Here is a 16,643-nt window from a genome sequence, read left to right on the forward strand (position 1 = left end):
TTTATCGGAAAAGTTCTTTGAAATTACCTCATATTTGAAGTAAAAGCTACTTTTAAGACTAATGGCGGAGCTTGGTAGGGACAGGGGGTGACCCCAGCCACCGCAAAAATAAAAATAAAATTATAGGTTCAGTCTCTCTTCCTCTCTTTCAAATTCAGATCCAATCTCTCTTCTTCAGTCTATCTTCCTCTCTTTTAGATTCAGATTTGGTCTATTTTCCTCTCTTCCAGATCCAGTCTTCATCTATCTCTTTCCATCTTGCTTTCTGAACGCGATTCACGATTCCACCCTCTTGCCATCTTGTGTTGTTGATGCCTTGCCTCACTTCAACTCGTCTCAGCCTCGTCCCGCCTCGCCTCGGACTCGTCTCGCTTCAGCTCGCATCGAACTCGTCTCACCTCGGCCTCGTCTCGCCTTGCCTCGACCATTCGTCGTCAAAACTCCAAAGGTTTGGAATTTGTGGATTTGTTGGTTTTCCTGATTTGCTTAACAAGGTGTTTGAAAAGGTGTTTGAACAATATTTGTGTTGATTTGTTGATTTTTGTTGCATACAAGGTGTTTGTGCGTTTGCTAAATTGCTAAAGTGTTGTTGCATACAAGGTGTTTGCTGATTTGCTAAAGTGTTAAATTGCTAAAGTGTTGATTGTCTCTTTAGAATGATTTGCTAAATTGTCAGGTGCCTGTTTAGAACAATGGATTAATTGTTAAATTGTTGATTTTAGAATGATTTGCTAAATTGTTGGCTGTCTGATTAGAATGATGGCTAAATTGCTGATTTTAGAATGATTTGCTAAATTGTTGGCTGTTTGTTTAGAATGATGGCTAAATTGTTTAACCGCTAAGTTGCTGATTTTTAGAATGATTTGTTAAATTGTTGGCTGCTTTAGAATGATGGCTAGATTGTTAAATTGTTGATTTTAGAATGATTTGTTAAATTGTTGGCTGCCTGATTAGAATGATGACTAAATGGTTGTGGCTAAATTGGTTAATTTAAATTGTTGTTGCTATGTTTATTGAACAAGATATTTGACATATTTAGAATGATGGTTGCCTGTTTGCTGATTTTGTTTCCTAAATTTGTTTTCTAAATTGCTAATTTTGCTGATTTAGAATAAAGAAACATAAATAATGGATGCATGTTTTAGAATTCAACTCTTTAAATTTAGCTGCAAGTATCAATTCTCAATCTATTATTGATGATTTCAAGTTAATTATGTTTTTTATAACTTAATTTTTTGCTATATAATATTATTTGCTTTATACATATTGTAATTTTATGTCGGTCACCCTAAACTATTTAGTCAAGCTCCACCACTATTTAAGACACTGGTGTTTATTAATTTATTAATAGTAAAAGATTTTATTAACAATGGTGATTCTATTTTATTTTTTCCAGACCCCCACAAAGAAGAAATGTGTGCACCAACTATGAGTTTTTTTAAATTTTTCTAAAGAACATTAAGTGACATGAACTAAGTTATTTAACGTAAAAAAAAACATAATTACGGATGAAAAAAATGATAAATTATTCGGTACATTCTTAAATTTTAGAATGTACCGATAAATGTATGACATTATATATTAGTATATTCATTAGATATTATCATGCACTATCAACACTATTTTTTTTCTTTTTTGAAAATAATCACATTTAAAAAAAATGGAGATTAAGTCTTGTCTTGAGTTTTAATTACCAATACTTTACCACAAAGATAAATTGTTTAATGTATAGGTTGTTGGTAGATGAAATATATATATATATATATATTAGTTTTGTTTTTTTGAAATAAACTATAAAATATAGTAGTATATATTAATATTATATAATTTAAATATTTATTTTTATTTATACATATTTAATTATTATTCATTTAAGTTTGCACTTCATGAACTTAGGTCTATGATTATATTACAATGTTTAAACATCAAATTAGAATTGTTAAATCATAAAAATTAAATTAAATTATAAAAATTAGAAGTCTAATTAAATTAAATTGAGTCGTTGAATCATAAAAATTTAATTTTTTAGGTCATAGTAAGTCTAATTTTGTTAGATCATCAAAATTAGAATTTGTTAAGTAAATAAACCAAATATAACTTAAAAAGTCTAATTTTGATTATCAAACAGTTTAATTTAAACAAATTGCACAAAGAATTACTAATAAGTCCAAATTTTGATGATCCAATAGTTCATTTTTAACTAAATAAATTAACTAACACTTAAAAATATAATTTAGCTTTAACCATTCATTTTAATTAGATTAGATTGAACAGTTGGATTATCGAAATTAAAATTCATAAGTCTTTGTCAGGCTAATTAGTCAAAATTGAACTATTGATTCATCTAACACTACTAGAAATTTCGCCTATAGTGACCGATTTAGAAACTAAATATTTTCAGTAACACTATCGACCAAAATAGATATCGTAATTTTGAACCTAGAAACTAAATATTTTTTCGTTACTAAATCAGTCAGTAATGAAATTTAGAGATTGAAATAGCAACTGAATTTTAGCGACAAAAACTTTAGTCGCTAATTATCACTAATAGAAAATTTGTCTTTCACAATAGCGACCAAAATAGATACCGAAATTTTGAACCTTGAAACTAAATATTATTTCATCACTAAATCGGTCGCTAACAAAATTTAGAGACTAAAATAACAACTAAATTTTAGCAACCAAAATTTCAGTCGCTATCTATTTTTTAATTACATAATTTAATTTTCTTTATTAATCAAAAAAAGAAAAATATGAAATAGTTTTTGTAGAATTATTTTTTCTTTACGTGAAAGAAAATGTGAAATAGCTAATAACTAATTAAAAAAAATAAGAAAAAGAGACGTATGAAGTATCATACATTTGAAATTGGCCCAGGCATCCATGTTTGTCCTCGTCAAATTTTTTCTTTTTCAATTTACTCAAAAAAAATCCTAAAATCCCCTTTCTTTCTCAATCTAGAAACTCACCCTTTCTTTCTTAAGTCAGAAACTCAACCTTTCTTTCTTAACACGATCAATTTTTCTCACCACCACAAACAATCAGGTCCTCTTTCTTTCTCAACTCACCTCAAATCCTAAAATCATTCATCTCGCGTGCTAATCCCCTCTCACCGTCATTTCATCCTGATTCAAAATCACGAAATCAACTAGTTCAGATTTCATCTGTTGCTAACCATCCTTTCACTGCCATTCATCATGAAACCATCCTACATTGCTAATTCCTTCTCAAACCAACCTCCGCAACTACGACGTGAAACCAATTGCTTCTCTTAAACTATTAAATTGCAATGCGAAGCCCTCATTGTTTGTCGTCTCGCGTCTATCGTGAACCAGAAGTTAAGGAATTTATTTTCTAATTTTTTTATTATGCTTCATTCTTTGTGGTTTTTTTTTCTTGTGATCTAATCATTTTGAACTTACTTAACTAAAGGGAGGTAAAGAAATTCTGAAAATGATTCAATTGAGAATGTTTATCTTCGTCTCTAAATCAATCGCTAATAACATAGAAAATTAATTCAAAGTGGTTGCTAAATCACTCTCAAACTTTAGTCACTAATTCAGTCTCAAAAATCGGTCTCAAAATTCAGTCACAAAATCGATCACAAAATTCATCGATCACAAAATTCAGTCACTAAATTTGGTAGCTGATTTGGACGCAACAACTAGCAACTAGCAGTTTACCTACTTATTTAAATTGGTCACTAAATCGGTCGCTATTGAATTTAGTGACCGATTTCTCCATTTAGTGATAGAAAAATTGGTCTCTAAAAGCGTTTTTTCTAGTAGTGTAAATACGAATTTATAAATAATTACAAATGTAACTAGGTTATATCTAACTGTTAGATAATTGAAGTTATAATTTCTAAGTCATATTTAGTCTAATTGGTTAAGTATAAACAGTTGGATCATCGAAAATAAAATTTATAAGTTGTTGTTTGTTTAATTATGTTAGATTGAACTATTGGAACACTGAAATAACAATGGTAGAAATCACTTTTTAAATGATCTAAGAATTTAATCTAACATAATTAGACTAACAATAACATAGAAATTCTAATGACGATGATCCAAAAGTTCAATCAAACCTAATTACACTAACTATTACTTATAAATTATAATTTTTATATTCCAATGATTTAATCTAATATAATTAGACATATTATGACTTAGAAATTATTATTTTAACGATTCAACAACTAACTCTTAACAAATTTAAATGATTGAACGATTCAATGATTTAATCTTAAGTAATTAAACTAGCAATGACTTAGAAATTTTAATTTTGACGATCCAACAATTCAATCTTATCTAGTTAGAATAACGATGATATATATATTCTAATTATAATACTCCAGCGGTTCAATATAAGCTATTTAGATTAACATAACTTAGAAATTCTAATTCCAATTATCTTACAATTTAATATTAACTAATTAGACTAACTATATTTTTATTTTGTATCTTAATAATGTTTTAATATGAATTTATCTATTGTGTTTTTTGAAAAATTAATACATGTGTTATGATTTTTTGTCGGAATTCTCTTTTATGTGGTTATTAATTGTTAACTATTTTTACAAGATGCCATTGTACATCTATAACTCAAATTCAGACCTTTAAACTTTAAATAATAATGATAATAATACATATAAATAAAAATAAATATTTAAATTATATATACTACTATATTTTATAATTTATTTACAAAAACAATATTAAATTAATATAATATATATTAGATTTGCGAACAGACTTGTCATAGTCTTACTATATTTTATAATTTATTTACAAAAATAATATTAAATTAATATAATATATATTTGATTTGCGATCACAGACTTGTCACAGTCTTCCACTGTGGTCCACAACCACGCTCAAATATTTCAAACTAAACTTTTTCATTTTCTTTTATTTAACATTGTTTCTTTTTTTATTGTGTCCACACTTAACGTTGTGTCTATGTCGCTCATTTTCTTATATGCTTGTTGGTCTTTCTTATCTTTGAAATGGAGAATTTTTTTAAAATAAAAAATTAGAATGTCATGTCATCATGGTAGATATGACATATTAAAAAATTAACACTTATCATTTGAAACACACAATAAATATAATAAATTTTTAGAGAGAAACCCTGCATTATTTTAGTGCTACGGCAACACTTAATTTTTATAGTAAAAAAATCGTTCTCCTAGAATTAAATAGACAACAGTTTGTATATTTCGTTGAAGTAGAACATTAAATTTTATAATTTATACAATACTAAAAAACTTCTTTGAACTTCTGTTTATTTACTTATAATGAATGTCTTTTGACACTTACTATTGTCCTTGTTACAATTATTTGGACTGCTATATTTAGGATTGTTTGTTATTTATTTGGACTGCTTGTTAAAATCTGAACTGTTGTTTGTAGGACTGCTTGTTAAGATTTGAACTGCTGTTTTTAGGATTGCTTATCACTTATTTGGACTGTTGTTTTTAGGACTACTTGTTACTTATTTGGACTGCTTGTTAAGATTTGAACTGTTGTTTTTAGGACAACTTGTTACTTATTAGAACTGCTTTTTTTAGGACTGCTTGTTACTTTTAGGACTGCTGTTTTTTAGAACTGTTGTTTCTTAATTAGTTACTTATTTAGTACTGCTTGTTACTTATTTGGACTGCTGCTTTTAGGACTCCTTGTTACTTATTTTGGACTTTGAATAATAATTCTCGATGTTATTTCTTTTGTTTGATTGTAGGAAAATGAACAAAGGATATGGTTTTCGGCTTGATATTCAAGCTAAGTCCAACAACGAATTAATGCGGCAATATAAAGTCAAGTTAGAAAATGCTAAATCTATAAAAGAAATGTTTATTGCTACTCGAAAAAGTAAGAAAGGAAAGAAGTTAGATCAATAAATCAATCTTGCAATTGTAAGTTTAACATAATGTGTTATTTATTTACTATTATTTATGTATACAATTATTTATTTAATAGTATTATTTATATTAGATAATGCTTCAAGACTTGATTGAAAAAGATGGACAATCATTTTTAGAAGCCTTTCAGAGTGTGTGTGGCAAAGAAAAACCTGAGAGATTTCGTTGTCATGGAAGAACTTCAACACCAACTCTCTTGAGAAGAAATGAAGAAATTGCAAAACTTAAAAGAGAAGAAGCTGAAGAGATAAAACAGTTTAATGATAAGATACAAGAGATAGAGGAGAAACAACGTAAGAAAATGAAAGCAATGGAAGGAAAATTTCAGCTTATTGTTAAGACAATGTTGAACTCAAATACTGCAGAATTGAATATAGATACTTTAGCAGCTTTTTTTATCAATTCCGACTGATGCTAACAGTACTCAACACATGCTCCTAATAGTAATGAAGTAAGACTGAACTATATTACAATTAGAAGCATTATTGTTATATATAATATTGTTAGAACTATATTATTATTAGAACTATAATGATATTATACATTTAGTTTTATTTACTGTTAGAAACAGTACTGTTAGAACTATATTACTTTTATAAATTGCTATTGTTATATTTATATATATTTCATTCTTCTTCTATATGTTGATCTTGATTGCTACTGACTTATGTTTGAATCGGTACTGTTAGAAATAGTTGTTACTTTATCAATGAATAAATATAATAACATTGATTATGTTTGTAGTGTGTTGAAAGTGGTCTCTTTGTTTTGAAGTATACTTTACATTTAAAATGATTCATCTGAAAATGGTTATGTATAGCTCTCACATACATGTGTCCTGGTTTGACTTTACAATCACATTTATAGACTTTAACATTTTGTCATTTACTCATTTTAATTATTGAATATATTATTTTTATTTTGTAGATGAATGATGGTGATACCAATGATGAATTTCAATATTTGAAAGCACAAGATGAAGAACTAGATGTTGATACTTAAGTTTTCTTTGTGTATTTTTTATTTATAGATAAGGAATTTTATTTTTGTTATTTTGATTGTCTCCTTATCTCTAGAATATAAATTAGAAGAATTGAATCACTGCGAATACATCGTATGAATGATCAAGAGTTACAACGTCTCACCTATTTTGTTTGTTTGCTTGACACATTGTTAACATAGACATATCATATATATGACAATGAACTTTAACAATATATATATATAGCATTACAAAATTTTATACTATTGCAATTGTTACATTTTAAATTTATTATAGTATTACAATAATAATATTTTACTAAAACTATTTTTCTAAAATACAATAATTTAAGATTTTTTTTTAAAGTTATTTTTTGCAACGGTTTTAAAGCATTGCCGTAACTTAATTGAAAAAGGAACCTACAAGAACGATTTTAATTTGCCAACTTCATAAAACCATTATTGTTGTTAATTTGAAAAACCATTCTGTTAGAGGTAGCTCCCCGTACGATTTTTTAAAAGTATTGTTTAAAAAAAAAACCTGTTGCGTAAGGCAAAGACAATGCCTTGGTTCGCCACGCATAGAAAACCGTTCTTGTAGATTACGACAACGGTTTTTTTGCGTTAAGCAACGGTTTTTATGTGTTGCAGTAGAACAAAAATATTGTAGTGAAAAGATAAACAATACTACCTAGAAAACCTAAGAGATAAAATCAAGATGAAATAAAAAGAAGTGCAATATAACAAAATAAACATTAGGAAAAAATCTAAGAGAAATATTAACTAAAACACTAAAAGAAAAAGTTATATCATTACAGTTAAAATGCCTTCAAATTCAAAAAAGAAACATATCTCATCAAGTAAAACTAGTCTAAAAACCAATATTGACAAGACAGTCTATACATGTCTTGCCTTTCATATAAATATGATAAATGTGAACCTACATTTATCTTAAAAAATAATATATAATTCAATCATCTAGATTTCAATTTATAAGATACAAATTATAATTAAGGAAAGATCCAACCAGGATGATTAACCACTTCTGAACAATAGAAGGTAGTAAGAAAATTATCTCCAATGATTTGGAAACGTAATAGCTAGCATATCCTTTGAGCCTAACATTCCAACCAATATGGCTTATTCGATATTCTTTATGCTTTGACTAATTAATTAGCTGATAGCTCAACTAGTGCTTCTCTTGACTAAGCTTTATCAATTCACTTGTGTCTTTGATTGTTTGCTTAAATTGAGTAACGCTTGAGTTTGTTTGATTCCCAAAATAGTAAAATAGTAAGTACAAGATAAAATAAAATATAATAGTATAGAACTATGTAGTACAATTTTTTGTATTCTACTGTGTTTAATAATCAATATACAAGACAAATAATTTTGCACTACACATTATTTGATATCTGAACGAGTTGATAAATTAAATAATGTAATTTTTATTATAATGTTTATGAGCAAATATTAATAAAGGACAGGGAGGAGAAAAAATATAATGCAAAGATAGTAAAAAAACAGGAGAGGGAGAGAGATAAGAGAGACAAGAGAGGGAGAGAGACGTGAGAAAATAGAGAGATATAAAATATTGGAGAGAGAAATAAGAGAGAGTGAGAGAGAAAGACATGAGAGAGGATGGAGAGAGAGGGAGTGAGACTTGAGAAAGTAGATAGAGAGATAAAAGGGCGAGATAGAGCAAAGGGAGATACGAGAGACATAGACATAATAGATAGAGAGATATGAAGAAAAGAGAAGAGAAGGAGAGAGACATATAGATAGAGATAATAATATTTGTAAAATTAAAAAGTGTATTTTAGTATTTTTAATTTTGTCTACTCATTTGTCATCAGTTTTATCCAATCCCATAACTAGTTTTTAAATCAAATAGAATATCCAGTATCTTATATTTTAGCAAATCAAATGCACTTAACATATAAAAATAATATAGTAATTCTTTCACAGTAATGATGCATAAACATCCACCTTTTTGTATATTTGCTTGACATTTGAGTAATCATGTACAAAAATATGACTAATAATAAAACCAAAATTATAATTAATTCAATGTAATCTAAATTAATTAATTCTTAAATTAAATTAATTATATTTTTATACGTAGCTAACCAAGTAGCACCCATGAAAAAGTGAATGTATAAAACATTTTTCATGACTCTTAACTTCAAAAACTATACCTTAATTTTTAAAGAACTTTTACCTTTTTCTATTGAATCAATAACTCTTACCCTTGAAAAGTATGGTTTTTGTCTACGAATAATGTATTTAGAATTTTTCATTTGAATGACATTAAACAAATCCTCTCAATTGTTATTTTCAAGATAACAACAAACCATAGCTTTCCTTTCAAAAAAAAAATCATAGCTTTCAATACATTGTATTATATCAAGACAACAAAAATTTAAAATATTGCTACCCACAAAATAATGTACAGATCCTATTTCCCTGCTTTGGTCATTCCTTTCTTCTTAGCTAAGAGAAAAAACCCAAAACTAAAAACAAGACAAGAAGAAAAAAAAAATTAATATCATCAAAATGAACCATAACTTTCCAACTTCTTTTCTTGTTCTCATTTATTTTTACTCTCAAATATTAATTATAATATTTCAATTTCAATGCCTTATTAACAAATAACACAACCATTAGGTGATTCTTCCACAGTTCTGTAATAATAATAAGGATATGGTTGTCTCATTTGATTATGATATGATTCATAAGCTTTCCATAGATCTGTCAATTCCTCTTTTGGATCTTTTTTCTTTGCCTCTTCCTTTTTTTCTTCTTTCTTTGGTTCTTCTTTTTTCTCTTCTTTGGCTGGTCCAACTGAAACCATTTCAGCATGACACAATTTCCTTAATTTTCCAACCACCTTAACAGCATCTATGTCTCCAATTAATGTCATTTTTTGATCCTTCATGTCCACAGAAACTGACTCAACCCCTGAAAAAAAAAATAAAAAAAAATTATTCATCATTTTTTATACCGTTTTACGCGAAGCGAAGTTGTTATAACTCTCAGTCGTCTGATTTAGATTGACGGTTGAAATTGGTTAATAGGAAATATATAAAAAAAAAAATAGAATTTCCAAAAATGATTAGATATTGTAACTCCATACCTGAAAGACCAGATACTGCCTTCATGGCTTTTTTCTTGATTTTATCATCATAGAGTTCTACCTTTAGCACTATTTTCTGTCAAAGACAAAATCAAAGAGCTTTTAGGACTTTACAATTATTATAATTTCTAAACATTAAAATTCCATAAATAATATCTAATTGAAATATAAAAAATGGAACTAAGAATTGGATCTCAAAATTTAAGTAGCAAAAATTACTCAATATAACTAAGAAAACAAAAAGATAATAGTTGATAAGCGAAAAAAGGAAAGGGGCAAAATTGAAAGAAAAAAAATTGAATGAATTTATATTGGTTATGATTTCCTAATTAAGAGAGAAAATTACTTAATTTAACTATAAACAAAAAGAAAGATGATAATTGCTAAATCAAAAATAGCCATTAGTGCCATTGAAAAATAAAATAAAAAATGGCTTGAATTAATTTATATTGGCTATGATTTCCTAATTAGGAGAGAAAACATGAAAAAGGGTATAAATTCTCACCATCATATTGATTTGAAGCTAGTGTGGTGAGGATGCTAAGTAGGAAGCTCAAGAGAGTATTGAAGAAGAAGGATGTTGTGATTGAATTGTTAAATAAAAATGTTGCATAAGGTTTTCTTATATACAAAGTAGTAAGATATTAAATAGTAGAATAAGGACAAAGTCAACAAAAGTAAAGACTAATTTGTGATATAAGTTTGGTCATTAGGTCAGCAAAGTACAGCCGTGTAAGACCTCAAAAGCCATTTTATCGAATATTAACTTTATGTCATTTAAATATCACAAATGACTTCAAGATTGATGAGTCATGAGGAATCCAAAATTCTGAATTTATTTGAATCTGTCTTATTTATTTGGCCATATTTGTAATGAACTGTAAAATAAGAATATTATTAAATGATACTTGTCTAATACGGAATTCGAATTTTATCTTTGGAGATTACATAATACTTTAGCTTTTAAGAAATAATTTAGTGATTAAAAATTAATATTTAAATAATGTTTTATTAAAAAAAATTTAAATTTTTGTAATTAATTTTTTTTAAATTTTTATAAGAAAAATTCTTATAATATTATAAATATGTCTGAAAAAAATAAATTAAAGGAACTAAAAATAAAATATGACTTATTTACAAGAATAAAAAACTTATTTAACTCAACATATTTTAATAAGAGAAATATTAACAATACTCTATTTTCAACACTCATTTTTTTAATATCTAAATTTAATGTGTGTCCCATACTTTAAAAATAAATGTGTCAGATATTAAATTGTGGGAGGACCCAAATAAATTCTATCTAATAAAAAAATGAGTATTAAAAAAAGAGTATGCTCAAGACTTTTTTTTTTAATAAATATAAGTTTTAATTGCAATTTTAATCTTCTTATTTTTATTGATTCACGAAATTGGTATCTTTATTTTAAAAGTCGACTGTTTTAGTCTCTCCATCTGATTGTTTTTAGTCTAAAAATGATGACCTGAATAATGTGACATGTGATACAATGATGTAGAATAATTAACATTCATTATATTAAAATAAAACACTGTGAAAATTTAACTTTTAACTTCAATTTTTTTTTCTTCATATTTTTAATTTAATTAATGATATATGATTAATTAATGCATCTAGATAGTTCTATATTATAAAATTATATTTCACTTTATTTACAATATGTCAAATCTTTACTTTTTAATTAAAAAATCTGAAAGATATATTAAAATTATCGACTTTCAAAATAAAAGATTAATTATATAAATTAATAATATAGATACCAAAACTATAATTAAACCTAAAGATAAACGTAGTGTTAAGATTTTGCTTGCATTAATATCAACAAGAATTGCTATTTTGGTAAAAAATTTGGTGAATTATTTTTGACTCACAGTGAACCTTTTAATTATTAGCGGAAGTTTCAAAAATTATTCGCGGAAGTTTCTTTGCACTTTCGATTATTTTTCTATAAATATGCAAAATCTTTTTTTTTTTTTTTTGTATTATTGAGCCACTGACTTGATCAAAGCCTCGAAGTTTCTATTGTTGCTTCTCACTACAGTACTCTTTGACTATGCTGCCTAAAAGCAATTATGCCAAATAATTGTCAAAATGAGTATTTTGGTCAAAACAAATACAATCAGAGGTTATAAATATTATTTACAAAAAAAAAAAAGTTTAACTTATTTTACTTTTTGCTACAATTTCAATTCAACTTTATTGTTTGTTTTTTCAATAATATTAAAAATTTATATTTTTTTTTCAATGTCTACTTAATATCATAATTGGTATGATTAATATTTTTAGTATTTGATTGATGTGAAAATTGAATTTTCAATGTTATTTTTTGATTCTCTAACTTCCCAACCCCAAAACCAAACTAACCTTATATACCCTAAAAGTTTATAAATGTTAATTAAGGATTTTTGTTTTAGAAATTTTTTTAGATAGTCGCAGCCTAACACGTAACTTTTAGATACAACAAATATAAATTTGACGCATCATTATTATAATTTAAAATAAATATGTAAAACAAAAATTAAAATTGTGCAACCACCAAGATTTAAACTTCAACTTTTCGCAAAAGCTTTGCAGCTTCATTAAGCTCTGTTTTTGCTTCTATGTTAATAATGTTATCATTGCATCTGAGAAATGAGAATGTAATCAATGACTTTCACGTAATCTAAGTTAGGTAAGTTGAATTTCAATGTGGCCATTGATAGGAGAATTATGGAAATCATGGAGGAGTTTGGGGATAAAGGGATTGGAGGGGTTGAGCCAAAATCTTATTTTTGAAAAAATAAAGCTCTGGTGGAATTTATAATCTGGGAATTAGTTAGGTGTTGTTATGATATTGTGACATAGTGTTTCAAAATGGATGAAGTTTGAAGTAAGGAGTCAAGCCATCCCATAAGTGAAAATTGGGCATGGCAAGTGTGAAACAATGAGTAGAAAATTCAACCCATGAAATGCCATCAACATCAACATTAGACTTTCCAAGAATAGTAAAATAAAAACAATGAAGTTTAAAAAGATATATTGTTGCTTCAATATTTGGATAACTTGTCAAATCAGCTCCTTAAGGCTTTTGTGATTAGTGTGGATACATAATTTGTGCCTTAAAAAGTGTTTTAATCATGAAGAGGATAAGTGCTTAAGTCTTGACTTTTTTAGTGATTCAAACGTAGTTTGAGCCTTAGGGTACCACAACAAAGCATCTTTGCGAAGTAGGGTGGTGACGGGATAAGCAAGGGAAGCATATCCTTTGATGAATTTTCGGTAGAACCCCGAGAGATCCATAAAGTCACGTTGCATAATGCTAGAAGTAGGAACTAACCAATTCACCACAACTTAAAGCTTAAAGGGGTCTTCCCTGATTTGAAATGTTGTGTCCTAAATATTCTAATTGACTTTGTGCGAAAAAAAAATATTTGGAGCATTTAAGGAAGAATTTATCAGTCAAATTTTTGATAAGAACAAAGTGGAGGTGAGTCAAATGTTCCTTAATTATACCACTGTAAATAAGGATATCATCGAAAATACAACTACAAACATTATGAGAAAAAGTTGTAAGAGTTCATTCATGTTGGTTTGGAAGGTAGAGGGTGAGTTGCATAGGTCAAACAACATAACCTTGTATTTGTAGTGGTCGTGGTGTCTTCAAAATGTTGTTTTAAGAATGTCGAAAGGGTGCATGTGAATTTGGTGAAAACCCTTTTGCAAGTCGAGCTTAGAAAACCAAGAGCCATCGCTAAAGACATAGATGGTGGGAATAGGGAAGGGATCATTTATCATGATTATATTCAGGGCTCTATTATCGACACAACAATGCTAAGAACCTTTTTTTTTCATAACCAAAGCAAGGAGGAGGGAATGGGCTACGAATGGATTGGATAAGTTTACAGGTTAAAAGTTCAACAACTTGATTCTCAATTTCAATTAATTGGGAAAAGGGTGTCTATAGTGGCAAACATTAAAGGGGGTTGAATTAGGTATGAGATGGATTTGGTGGTTAGAGGGGCGAAAGTGTGATAGGTGAGGTGGTTTGTTAAATAAGACATCAAAATTGTCTATGAGGGTATGGATTGCAGGGAGTGTGGTTTGAGTTGATGGTGTTTCCGAGAAGTTGGTAGGGGAAAAGAGTTGGAGTTGGAACAAGAAATAGAGACATTGTGTTTGACACAACATATGAGTTGTGGGTCGAATCATATGTTTGGTTTGAAGGGATCATATGAATGGATAACATTGGGCTGGTCTACGTGAGTGAAGCTTGTGGACAATTTAGAATATTCCATCAAAACTGGCCCAAAGCCACTATGACAAAGGGCGCAAAAATGGTCTCGGTGCCACCAAGTGGTAAGAAAAAAAGTCCACAAGAAAATATGTTTGCTTTTGCTACAAAAGCTTCATTTGCAGTGAACAATTTATCCCTATTGTAATAACTTTTTAAAGTTGATAAGGTGAGGTTAGATGGTTGTGTAGTAGTTGGGGTTGCAAATAAGGTAAAGGAAATGGTGGGTCGTGGTTTAAAGTTGCAACGATGATCGTTTATTTTGTATTTTTGTATTTTGATAAGAATTATGAGTCCTTCCAATCAACGCCACGAACGCTATATCCCCGAAAAGATTGCGGTGCCCATCACAAATTAATTATAACTAAGGTCTATGTATCCATGAACATATTCACCAAGTCCAATTATCATCATATCATGTATTTATAAAGAATTGTATTCTCTCTCAAACATATTCATATATTAATGATTCAAACGTCAAATCATGGTATGAAAATAAATCCACAATCACACACACAAATATATACACCACCTTGCATGAATCAAATCATATAATCACAATAAAACATATAGGAGTAAAACATCAACTATGTAGGCAACAACCATTTAATACACATCATCATAATTAAACATCAATTTGGTAAACAATCCAACACATAATTTTTTTTTTGCAAGTGATGTCATTACCTATTGAAGATTTCATTAAATTACTACAAAAAATCGCATGCCCTTGATCTATTAACCTCTCACCTTCGCACCAAAACATCTTACTAGTGCTTATGAAATTTAAATTCTCAACCTTCAACCACTAATAGATCTTGGTTTAGGTTCAAAGCACTATTAAATCTCTTCTTTAATTTTAATAAAGTAACATAAAACACTTACGAATTAAAATCCATTAGTTAGTACAACAAATTCAAAATTTATCCTCCCAATAAATGAAAAGTTCATAGCTCGTTCCCTTTCCTATATAATCTTTGTTTCAAATGTGCAATCAACTCATGTTTTAAAAAAATTCATAGTTGTATCTCATAAAACTAGAGAATTCATTGAAATAGATTAGTATGCAAAGACTCCCCCAATTTAATTCTCTATTTGGACAAGTCTTTGTTTCAATAACCTTTCACACATATTAGGCTCACTCTATAGAATTCATAGCTAAAAATCTTATATTTCAATAAATAAATAAAAACAATTAACAATTTGTATGAAAATTTAATTAATAATAAATTTTGTAAACTTTAATATTTCATCATTTCTCATATTTTTCTACATCTTACCATAAATTTCACCAATTATATTAAAATTGCAAAGATGTCCGAATTAAGCAAACGACCACTTTCTAAAAAGCTTAGGATGTTTAGTTTCCAAATATAATTGTTAATTTAACAAACAATTTCATCAAATCCAAAATTTTAATAGTAGACAATCATTTTGAAAAATTAAACAAATCAATCACAAAGCATTACCAAGCTCAAGATTCTCTTACTTTTGAAGGTAATAGTCATAACTTAGGTGCAACAAATTTTAAAACATAAAGTTTGAATCTCTTGGATTAAAAAATTAAAACTTTATCACAAAATAAACTTTAACACAAACTTAAACTTTGAATCTAACTCTTGAACAAAAAGCATAAAGATTAGGTCCATTATGAACTTGCACAACAATGTCTTTGAAATTTTCATAACTTGAATATAAACTTAGAACTTGGAGCTTTTCACAAACATGAACATAGACTTAGCAACAACAAAATATTGACAACACAATCAAAACAATCATCGATATATAACAATAACAAGATGAAAGGAAAATGAGGTGGTGAAAGAAATTAAAGTTCTTCACCGCACACACACCACACACTTGACCTTCATAGAAAGCAAAAAAAAGAAAAAGACTTATCACAAAACTCTCTAATACACTAAGTTCTTAACTATTTGAAAAGAGAAATTAGAGTTATTCATATACCCTAGATTATAGGTGTTAGAATATGGGTTACCATCTTGTCGTTGTTTATTTCCCATAAAGTTAACATCTCCACCTTCTTCTGGACTATATTTGCCATTATTGTGACCTCCATCACAAAAATCATACTTGAGAAATTGTTGTGCATTATCAACTCTATTTTTAGAACTAATGACCACCTCCATTTGCTTAGTCAACTTGTCTATTTGACAAGACATTATTTTTTGTGGACGCAACATGAAAATGTTAATATCCATTTCAAGCAAACCATTTATAGATAACTGTCTATCACAATGCACCTAATATTTGTTCGAAGCCATCTGTTCAATTAAACTCGTGGCCTCTTCTACAA

General features: G+C 27.9%; 1 protein-coding gene and 1 long non-coding RNA gene across 2 annotated transcripts; one reads left to right on the top strand and one right to left on the bottom strand.

Moving 5' to 3' along the window:
* The first annotated feature begins 239 nt into the window (after positions 1-239).
* On the top strand, positions 240-6,427 carry LOC113784546 (uncharacterized). Its single transcript, XR_003470606.2, has 3 exons — positions 240-448; positions 5,743-5,917; positions 5,997-6,427. It is a non-coding gene; the product is annotated as an uncharacterized lncRNA (long non-coding RNA).
* A 2,820-nt stretch (positions 6,428-9,247) lies between these two features.
* Positions 9,248-10,684, bottom strand: LOC101499358 (heavy metal-associated isoprenylated plant protein 39-like). Its single transcript, XM_004515097.4, has 3 exons — positions 10,546-10,684; positions 10,041-10,116; positions 9,248-9,865 (listed from the first exon to the last, which is right to left on the bottom strand). The coding sequence occupies exons 1-3, from the start codon at positions 10,549-10,551 to the stop codon at positions 9,549-9,551; spliced, it is 399 nt and encodes a 132-aa protein (XP_004515154.1). The 5' UTR covers positions 10,552-10,684; the 3' UTR covers positions 9,248-9,548.
* Between the last annotated feature and the right edge of the window lie 5,959 nt (positions 10,685-16,643).

The sequence above is a fragment of the Cicer arietinum genome, chromosome 8, assembly GCF_000331145.2.
Source record: "Cicer arietinum cultivar CDC Frontier isolate Library 1 chromosome 8, Cicar.CDCFrontier_v2.0, whole genome shotgun sequence".
In the NCBI taxonomy this organism is placed as follows: Eukaryota; Viridiplantae; Streptophyta; class Magnoliopsida; order Fabales; family Fabaceae; genus Cicer; species Cicer arietinum.